At 39.8% G+C, this 10694-nt stretch overlaps 1 protein-coding gene across 3 annotated transcripts in view; it reads right to left on the reverse strand.

The window, feature by feature from the left end:
* The window catches only part of NRDC (nardilysin convertase), an 87025-nt gene extending 76858 nt beyond the window's left edge, over positions 1-10167 (reverse strand). For 2 of the 3 annotated variants that reach the window (XR_002141996.2, XM_002915720.4), the window contains exon 1: positions 9628-10167. Coding sequence is in view for 2 of the 3 variants with exons in the window: in XM_002915720.4 (XP_002915766.1) it covers positions 9628-9971 (344 nt within the window). In the remaining variant the exon portion in view is untranslated. The remainder of the gene's footprint in view (positions 1-9627) is intronic. The other variant, XM_002915721.4, reaches the window with a different exon arrangement.
* Between the last annotated feature and the right edge of the window lie 527 nt (positions 10168-10694).

Genomic DNA, 10694 nt, shown 5'->3' on the forward strand with positions numbered 1-10694 from the left:
GAGCCTGCTTCTTCCTCTCCCACTCCCCCTGCTTGTGTTCCCTTTCTCGCTGGCTGTCTCTCTCTCTGTCATATAAATAAAATCTTAAAAAAAAAAAAATTAAAGAATTGTTTAAAAAAAAATAGAGGTACAGATATGTGGGGCGCCTGGGTGGCTCAGCCATTAAGCTTCTGCCTTCAGCTCAGGTCATGATCCCAGGGTCCTGGGATCAAGTCCTGCATCAGTCTCCCTGCTCGGCAGGAAGCCTGCTTCTCCCTCTCACACTTCCCCTGCTTGTGTTCCCTCTTTCACTCTGTCAAATAAATAAAATAAAAAATCTTAAAAAAAAAAAAAGGACAGATACATGACTTATTCATAACAGAAGAAAAGACATGCAAAGACTCAAAGAGACAAAGTCCCTCCATACAAAAATTTCAAAATCAGGGGGAAAGATAAATTGAACTTATAAAAATATAAAACAGCTTGAAAAAAATTGCTACAAGGGTACATAAGGGAGTAAATAACTTACCTGCAGGAGGGGAAGACTGAGGTAAGAGTCAGAAAGGATTCACAGGGGCACCTGGCTGGCTCAGTCAGTACAGCACGCGACTCCTGATCACAGAGATTACATACATTCATACATAAAAGGATTCACAAAGGAGGTAACGCTTCAACTCATAAGGCAAAAATAACCAAAGAGTACAGCATGTGCCAAGAAAAAGAATACAAAACAGCACAACAGAAGATAAAGCTAGAAAGAAACCAAAAATTGAGGGGCTTGGAGCTTATCTGTCATGTAAGACGTATGCTTAGATGGAACCAAATGAGAGAACACAATCCATTTACACTAATCAGTGCTCCGTACCTGCTCAGAATGTTTTCATAGAATAGCATTTTAGGCTATCGTGTAATAAGAGTACTACCTAATAGGGTTACTGTAAAGATTAAATGAGGTAATCTACATAAACTCTTTAGAACAGGACCTAGTACATACTAAGCACTCAACAAATACCAGTTATTATTAGAAGAATTTTTTTTAGTATAATAATTTAGTCTAATAATTTTATTAGTGATAAAAATATAAAATCTCTCTGAACACCTCTTCAAAGGACCAAGTTAACTTTTCAAACTACAATGTACGTCCAACCCTTCTGAACACAGTTAAATTCTGGTCCAACCATAAAATGGAGTCCTCCCAGCCACACCGCCCCCCCACCTCAAATACCTGAAGGCCTATAATAAAGGGCCTATAATCTACTCAGTTTCCTATGAGTTGGAATGACTTCCTTCTGGGAAACAGTATGAATATGAGGTCTATGTCAGAGTGGAAGTCCCAGAATAAACCAATCTTCTTGCCTGCCAGGTCTCCCAATTAGAGAATATCCTTGAAACAGACCCGATCACCAGAGGTTACCCTACATACCTACCAAACTCATTATGATTGGGTTTACTCCCAAAGGACTCTGTAGGGAATAAACAGACTTCTTAAGTAAGGAAAATCTGACAATCTATCTTTTAAAATGGTAATGATTAAACTATGGTATACCTACACAATGAACCACTACATAGACAAAGTATATTGAAAAACAATAAGAAAATGTTCATGACCATTTTTTAAATGTATATCAAAACAGTACAGTACTGACACAAAACAGACACATATATCAATGGAACAGAATTGAGAGCCCAGAAATAAACCAATGCACACTTATATGATTAATCTATGACAAAGAAGGCAAAAAAATACAATGAGGAAAAGACAGTCTCTTAATAAATGGTGGTGGAAAAACTGGACAGCCACATGCAAAAGAATGGAATTGAACCACTTTCTTACACCATACACAAAATGGATTAAAGACCTAAACATAAGACCTAAAACCATAAAAACTCCTAAAAGAAAACAAAAGTAGTTATCTCTTGTGCATCAACCTTAAAAATATTTTTCTGGTTATGATTACCCACGTAAGGGATAACAAAAGCAAAAATAGGGGCGCCTGGGTGGCAGAGCGGTTAAGCGTCTGCCTTTGGCTCAGGGCATGATCCCGGCATTCTGGGATCGAGCCCCACGTCAGGCTCCTCCGCTATGAGCCTGCTTCTTCCTCTCCCACCCCCTGCTTGTGTTCCCTCTCTCGCTGGCTGTCTCTCTCTCTGTCGAATAAATAAATAAAATCTTTAAAAAAAAAAAAAGCAAAAATAAATGGGGATTGTATCAAACTAAAAAGCTTTCGCAGAAAATGAAGCCATCAATGAAACGAAAACGCAACCTCCTGAATGGGAGAAGGTATTTGGAAATGATACATCCAATAAGGGGCTAACATCCAAAATAAAAAACTTGTACAAGTCAACACCAAAATATAATCTGATTAAAAATGGGCAGATGACCTGAATAGACAGGTTCCAAAGAAAACATATAGATGACCAACAGAAACATGAAAAGCCATATCAAAACCCAATGAGAAATCACCTCACACCAGTCAGAATAGCTAAAGACAAGAAATAAGGAGGCAAGGATGTGGAGAAAAGGGAACTTTTGTGCACTACTAGTGAACGTGTAAACTGGTACAATCACTATGGAAAACACTATAGAGGTTCCTCAAAAACTAAAAATGCAAATACCAAAGGATCCAGTAATTCCACTTCTGGTTATTTACCCAAGAAAAAATGAAAACACTAATTCAAAAAGATATACACACCCCTATATTTGCTGCAACATTATTTACAAAAGCCAAGATATGGAAGCAACCTAAGTGCCCACTGATAGATGAATGGATAAAGAAGATGTGGTACATACAAATGGAATAGCACTCAGTCAAGAAAAAGAATGAACTCTTGCCATTTGTGAAAACATGGATGGACCTACAGGACATTATACTAAGTGAGATAAGTCAGACAGAGAAAGATAAATGCCATATGACTTCACTTACATATGGAATCTGAACAACAAAACAAACAACAACAAAGAAAAACAGACTCATGAAGAAAAACTAGTGATCACCAGAGTGGAGATGGTGGAAGGATAGGTGAAACAGGTAAAGGAAATTAAGAGGTACAAATTTCTGGTTATAAAATAAGTCACGGGGAAGAAAAGTACAGCATTGGGAATACAGTCAATAATATTGTAACAATTTTGTGTGGTGGCAGTAACTATACTTATCATGGTGAGTATATGACAATACAGATAATTTGCAAATCACTATGTTGTACACCTGAAACTTATATGTCAAGTATACTTCGATTAAATATATATACACAAATTATAAATGCATAGAAATAAAGGTTACAAAAATGTAGTTACAAGCGGTTAATGCTGGATGGAGTGACTATAGGGGTTTTTTAAACTTTCATTATCTAAATTTCCTACAATGACCATACAACTTTTACTTACTGACTGATCTTTTTTCATTATTAAAAAGTAAATAATACAAGTAAAATTCCTTCCACCTTTCCCTAGAGAAATAAGCTTACTATCATTCCTAACCATCTCTGTACATATCTAAACATAAAAAATTATATTTTAGGTAAACATATAATGGGAGGTGTTATTTTTGCCTTTTAAAAATGGAATTATACAAAATATTTTGGGTAGCAACTACCTTTTTTCATTCAACAATAAATCACAGGACATCCTTCCATTTCCATTTCCGTATAAAACCATGTTTTTTTTATAGCTACATATTACTGTCATTATATAACTATATAATAACTTAATCTTTAGCCAACTAATGGACAATAAAGTTGTCGATTTTTTGCTGTTACGAACAGTGCTACAAATATCATTTAATTGGGCACATATTAAAAAAATAACATTTGATTGCTAACTATCTGCCAAGCTGCACAAGCTTCTACATGAATTAAACATACATTACTGTACATATTATTACTACTTGTATAAATTATTTTCCTCTATAACCTACCTCTACTGTTTTCTTTGAATACCAATTATTTTTTAATCTAAAAATGTAATCTAAAATATTTAATCTAAAAAATTTCTGGGGCACCTGGGTGGCTCATTTGGTTGGGCATCAACCTTCAGCTCAGGTCATGATCCCAGGTTCCTGGGACCGAGCCCTAAGGTGGGCTCTCAGCTCAGCGGGGAGGGCTTCTCCCTCTCCCTCTGCTCCTCCCCCAGACTTGTGTGCTGTCACTTGCTCTATCAAAAAACAAAAAAAAATCTTAAAAATAAATAATAAAAATGAAAAATTTCTGACAGAATACCCCCAAGAGTTCCATGAAAACATCTAGCATATGAGCACTCACGTATTTATACATTCTACAAATATTATTTGAGAATCTACTATGTGCTGGAAACTACAAGAGGACATGGTCCCCATATTCATGGGTTTTTAGCCTAGCTAACCTGAGTTAATAAGGGGAAAGAAAAAAAAAGTAAAAAAGGGAATACGTCAGTTAGAAAAAGACTAGTATATATCAGTGCACACCATTAAATACACAATATAATTACTTTTTTTTTTTTTTTAAGATTTTATTTGACAGAGAGAAAGCACAAGCAGGGGGAGTGACCGGCAGAGGTAGAGAGAGAAGTAGGCTCCCCGCTGCGCAGAGAGCTTGCCGCCAAGCAGAGAGCTCACACCCTGGGATCATGACCTGAGCTGAAGGAAGACAGTTAACCAACTGAGCCACCCAGGAGCCCCTATAATTACCTCTTAAACCAGTCCTGCCTCATGCTATGGATCTAAACTATCTTTAGATTAATCTTCTTAAAACACTGGTTTACTTAAGTCATTTTCATGATCAAGAACCCACAACTTCTCTTATTATTTCCCAAATATACTTTACCCATTCTCTACACTAGCTATTTCAATCTTTACCACCAAAGGCTTCCTCTGTTGCCCACCACTTGCCCCACGACTTCTTTAAAAACCACTTAAGTAAAACTCCAATGCTTATTTTACAGAGCAAAAAGTCTATAAAGCAAGAAGTCTTTCCATACCGAACTGCCTGATTCCATACTCTTCATTACACCTTCCTTCATTTTCTAATGAGATTTTCTATTTGTCTGAAACCAATCCCCTCATGAATATTCTTGACCCTGTCACCTCTCAATCATCTAAGGATCTTGTTCCCTCTATTATCTCCTGTATCTTCAACCTCTTTCGCTATTCTTTTTTTCCTCAGGCAATATAAACATGCTCATGTCTCTTCTGTCCTGAAAAAAATTCTCCCTTGACCCCATATAATACTTTATCTTAAACCTCATCCACTCCCCTTTAAAATTTCTCACTTTGAAACTCACTGTGATCTAGCTTCTGCCTCCCTACCATTCCTTTGAAACTGCTTTCACTGGGGCCAAATAATTTCTCAGGTCTCCACAAGACTGTTCTGTTCTTACATTACCTGACTTCTCAGAATAATCTAATAAGGAACTACTTAAAGCATTTTCCTCCACTGGCTCCTCATTTTAAAAGGGGGGGGGGGACCACTAGCATTTTCTCCTGCTTCCTGACTGTTCCTTTTCAATTTCAGTATTTATGGGTTGCTCCTCTTCTGTGTCCTTAAGGGTCCTCTGCCTTAGAGAGATTAAAGTGCTCAAGGTCACATAATAATGGAAAACTAGGTACACAAAGGACTAAAAATGCCACTTTACACATTCAAGCACCTATTACATCTGATGCCTTTGTGCTTCAGTATCTATCTGCTCCCTAACTCTAACAGTAGTCTAGATGAACTAGAATTCTTTTTAATGGGCTAGAGGTCTTTTTAATGCTAAACCTTATTTCCAAAAGAAATATTTTAGTTAAGAATGGTCTTCCTATTCTTACCAGCCCATCAGCCCATATTGAAGAAATCAGTCTAAGGAATGGTAACAAAGATACATTTATTAAAGCCATATTAGTATTCACAAGATTTAATGTTTTTCAACCATAGAAGCACTCGCTTTGTTAACTGAGCTTGAATCTCACAAGGAGTTTGTCTCTACTTTACAAGACTAAGAAAGTACACCTGAAATCAAGTTTTAAATTCAGGTGTCAGAACAAGGGGTTGGATGGTGTCAAGTTCCTAGAATTTATATAGATATAAGTACATGATTTCTTTTGTAGCTCTCAGATTCTATAATCTTACCAATAAAGTGTATATATACCATACTGCAATTGCTGCCTCATATACGAAAAAAAGCATTACTATTTCAGGGGGTTTTAGCTGTAAAGATCAAGAAATAAACCCATGTTCTTCCTTCCCATCCAATACGAAAGAAAATGTTCTCTGATGTATATTCTGATATCTGAGATTTGCCTAAAGCTTCTGTTCAGAAGCATGTCACCCCACTCTTTGGGAAGCCAGCAGATGTTCCCTTGGATTGTGAATATCCTTCTGTCTACTCATAAGCACATAATAGTAAACAACATTCAGGAATAACCTGTACCTTATTCGGCACACATCCATTATTTTCTATGGTATAAACCATCTTCTCACTTATAACAGTATGAACAAAATTTAAAATAAAAAAGCTTGCCCTTCAGAAGCTTACAAGCTTTTTCATATTGTTCTTCACCCCTCCTCCACAGAAAAACACAGGTCTTTTTACAAACTGATTAAACATGTTTTTTTAAGATTTTATTTTTGGGATGCCTGGGTGGCTCAGTCGGTTAAGTGTCTGCCTTCAGCTCAGGTCATGGATCCCAGGGTCCTGGGATCAAGTCCCACCTCGGCTCTCTGATCAGCAGGGAACCTGCTTCTCCCTCTACCTCTCCCTGCCACTCCTCCTGCTTGTGCTCCCTCTCTCTCTGACAAATAAATAAATAAAATCTTCAAAAAAAAAGAAAAAGATTTTATTTTTAAACAACTCTACACCCAACATGGGGCTCGAACTCACAACCCCAAGATCAAGAGTCACATGCTCCACAGACTGAGCCAGCCAGGTGCCCCAGTGTTTTATACTTATATAAGTTAATCCAAACTTCCTAAATCCTCTTCATTATTAAAATAATTTACTATTTAGAGCGCACTAAATAATTCTGTCCATCTAGAATTTCCACTTTACACCAATAAAGATTTGAACTGTAGTTTCCAACCTGAAATTCCTTAATTCTTGCAGATGAGAAGGAAATCAACACTTACCACTTACACAGATCCCTAACAAAACAGAATAGCTGTCCTGCAGGTATGTTTAACATTTCAAGAAAGTTGAACACAAATTACACATATACATAAGTAAAATTCCATAGGCTATTACTTAATAACTGCAGACTGGCATGCAAATATTTTCAGGCATTATTTCCCCATAATATTCCTTCAATCAGGTCTGCCTCTGGTTGTTATTCACACATTTAAAAGGCATATAATTATAATCTGATAGATATGTACTGTAACGGACCATGTACAAAATCCTACTGAAATACAGTGAAAGGAGGAATTGGTTCTACGTGCAAAAACTTCACAGAGAGAATATCTGAGAGGGTCCTGGAAGGGTAATTCGGCTCTCCAGCTATAGATGCCTCGTGCCTGTTTCTGACTACAAAAATTCACAGAATTTCACTTTAGGTTGGATAAGTCTTTAAAGATCATCTAGTATTGAGGTTTTCCAACTTTATAGTCACAGAATCTTGGGGTGCCTGGGTGGCTCAGTTGGTTAAGTGTCCGACTCATGATCTCAACTCAGATGTTGATCTCAGGACCATGAGTTCATGCCCCGGCACTGGGCTCCATCCCTGGCATGGAGCCTACTTAAAAAAAAAAAAAAAAAAAAAGTAACAAAATGTTTCTTTATAAGTCTATTTGAAACTTGCAGACCTGCTCCTTTTGAAAGGAGAAAGTTACTGGAAAACACTGTTGGTCTAACCAACCCCATTCATTTTAAAATAAGAAGTGAGACACTAAGAACAACGATTTGACAAAGGACCACATCAAGATAGAAATGCAACAATATATTTAAAGAATACCCCTGAAGTATTACCTCTTCAGTCTTTCCTAATTTTCCCCCTAAATATAGTTTGTAACTCCTGTATTATTCCCCAATATATCTAGCATATACTTTCATTATGGCTTCTATAAAACTTTAGCGCCCTAATTTTACCCCCATTTTTTTTTAACATGGGTGTGTGTGTCGCTCTTCTAAATTGGAAGCTCCCTGAAGGGAGGGACTGTCTTACTCATTTTTGTATGCACAACACCGAGGATAAGTTATACTCAATCAAGTTTTAGAAAAGATTTAAGATAGTGCAGCGCCTGGCACACAGTAGGACTTAAGCATTTGTCAAATTCACCAAAATGAAGTCATTAAATGAAATATCTAAAGCAGTTAAAACAGTATTTGACACATAGTGTATATTCTATAAACATGAGTTGTTATATATAATTTTATAGACACAAAAAACTGAAACTGTTACTCAACTTTTAATCTGGAAAGTAAGCACCTTTTATCAAGGTTTCAATTTGCTCATTTACATATTACTAATGCAACCACTCCCATCTTCGATGAGAAAAAGAGAAAATTTAGCCCCCCACAAAGATCTCTTGACCCAGCAGCCTGCAAAAAATAGTACAAAGAGTTGTGTACTGTTAATCTCTAGACTTGGGGGTGATAGGAGAAATTAGGCCAGTCTTAAACTTGAGGCTAACACTTCTTTCTAGACCTCAGTTTCAGTCATTTATCAAATGGGAGAAATGGGGAGTGGAAAAGATCACCTCCAAGGTTGTTTCCTGCTCTAACACTGCAGGGGCTTTTAAGAAATTGGGATCTAGAATCCTTCACCTTCCAACCCAATATGAGTAAGAACATTATAAAAATCAGTAAATTGTACACTGGATTTGGTGTCAAATGGACAGGGTTTTCATATCAGCTGTTACTTAGCTGTGTAATTCTAAGAAGCCAACTCTCTGGATCTCAATTTCCTCAACCTGGAAAATGAAGTTATTGGACAATATGATCTCTACAATTCATCATAGTCACAACATTCTATGAAATAAGCTACCTCTGAAAGAAATATTCAGGTGGCGACTGAGCCACCAGTTATTAAAGATGTTCAGAGGATTCCAGCATAAAAGTAGACAATTTCAGGATTAGAAGAAACCTCTCAAGTCTTCTATGACTCACCCAACTGATCAAGTCCTCTCTAACAAGACCTTGGAAGAGACTCCCCCAAAAATTCCAGTAAATTAGGAACAAACCATGGAAACGAGCTACTTCATCTTTGGCCAACTATGATGCCCGAGCTCTTTTACTGAAGCCACACCATCCTCTAGCAACTTCCACCCATCAGTTTTACCCCTTTCAGCCACGGCCTAAAATACTTCTGGATAGTGATAATATGCCCCTTAAATATCCTCTGCAGAATCAAAATTCCCAACTCCTTCAACCTTCCTTCATAACATAATACCAAGACTCCCTCACCATCCAGCTTGCCTTCCTCAAAAAGCCCTCCATTCTTGCTTTAGCCCATGTCAAAATTACTCGAACAGCTCTTCCCATTCTGACATCCTGATTCCTCGTAGAACGCAAGACTTCGCACTTGTCCAGCTGACACCACATGGAAGCCCCTAATTGCCCTTGCCACTTCCACCCAAGGAAGCACCTGGGATGGGAAGTGTGCCCCTGTCGCTCCTTTGGAAGACACAGACAAGAAGTGACGGCGTCAAAGACAGAGAGGCCCGCACCCGGCTCTCCTCCCCGGTCCAAGCCTCCTCCCTCACCGGTATTGCTTGGGGTCGCTGGGAGACTTGACGATCTCAGGGTCTCCGGCATTATTAAAAGGCCCCCTCCGTCCCTCCTCCTCAGATTCATCAGCTCCTAGACGGGCAACCCGGCCGCTCTCGCCCAAATCCTGTCCATTGGGCTGCAGGTCAGGACAGCTGCAGGTAGATTTCGCCTTGTTCCTTCCAGGCATAGTCAGAGTAGGAAAGGGTGTGGCAGCAGCCGAGTCTTCGCACTGACCCCGCGTTTGGATTCTCCACCGCGCCGCGAGCTCCCGCCCGGCCTCACACCACAACTTCCTCCCGGTGGCACAGACTGCAGCTACCGTGACTCTCCTCAGCATTCACCACCAAGCCGGACCCATGGGCATCCCGCTCGCCAGGGACCACCTCCTCCTCCTACTCCTCCAGCCGCTCCTCCTCCTCCGCGTTCCAGAGGCGGCGGCGGCGGCGGCCGGCGTTGGTGCTGCCGCAGCCGCTGGGGAGGACAGGCCTGAACCCCTCCCCCAATCTGGTCTGCCTCACGCGAGCTTCCCTCATCCCCCCGCCCTCCCGGCCGCCGATGACGCTACGGATTCTAGCCAATCAGAAGGCAAAAAGAGAGGTCACGCGCATGCAAACAACCAATGGGAACAGAGAATAAAAGGAACCAAAGAGACTGGGCCGGATTCTCGGAACACCTGGAAACCTCGGGTGGGCGAGGCGAGGAAGAAGAGGCGGAGAGAGTGGCGCGGAGGACGACGGGAAGAAAAGCCCTTGCGCCGCGTTTATGACGTAGACGGGGTGTTGGTGTGAGGCAACTGCTGAAAAATGCTCCGCGGCTCTTAAAAAAATATTCCCCTGATGAGAAAACTGAGAAGCTGAAATTCCCAAGTGCCCCCTCCCAACTATATATTTTTTGTATTCTGCCCTTCACACCCGGGGCGTAGCGTTCAGCCGTGACTCAGCACGCAAAAAGCGGAACGCCGGAAGTATTTTTCGGAGCCGGATGGAAGCTGCGAGAGTGAAGCTGAGCTGTAGGCCAGAGATAGCAGTTGTTGTGCTCCACCTTATCTCCTGGAGAACAT

Source organism: Ailuropoda melanoleuca, chromosome 2, assembly GCF_002007445.2.
Source record: "Ailuropoda melanoleuca isolate Jingjing chromosome 2, ASM200744v2, whole genome shotgun sequence".
NCBI classification, from domain to species: Eukaryota; Metazoa; Chordata; class Mammalia; order Carnivora; family Ursidae; genus Ailuropoda; species Ailuropoda melanoleuca.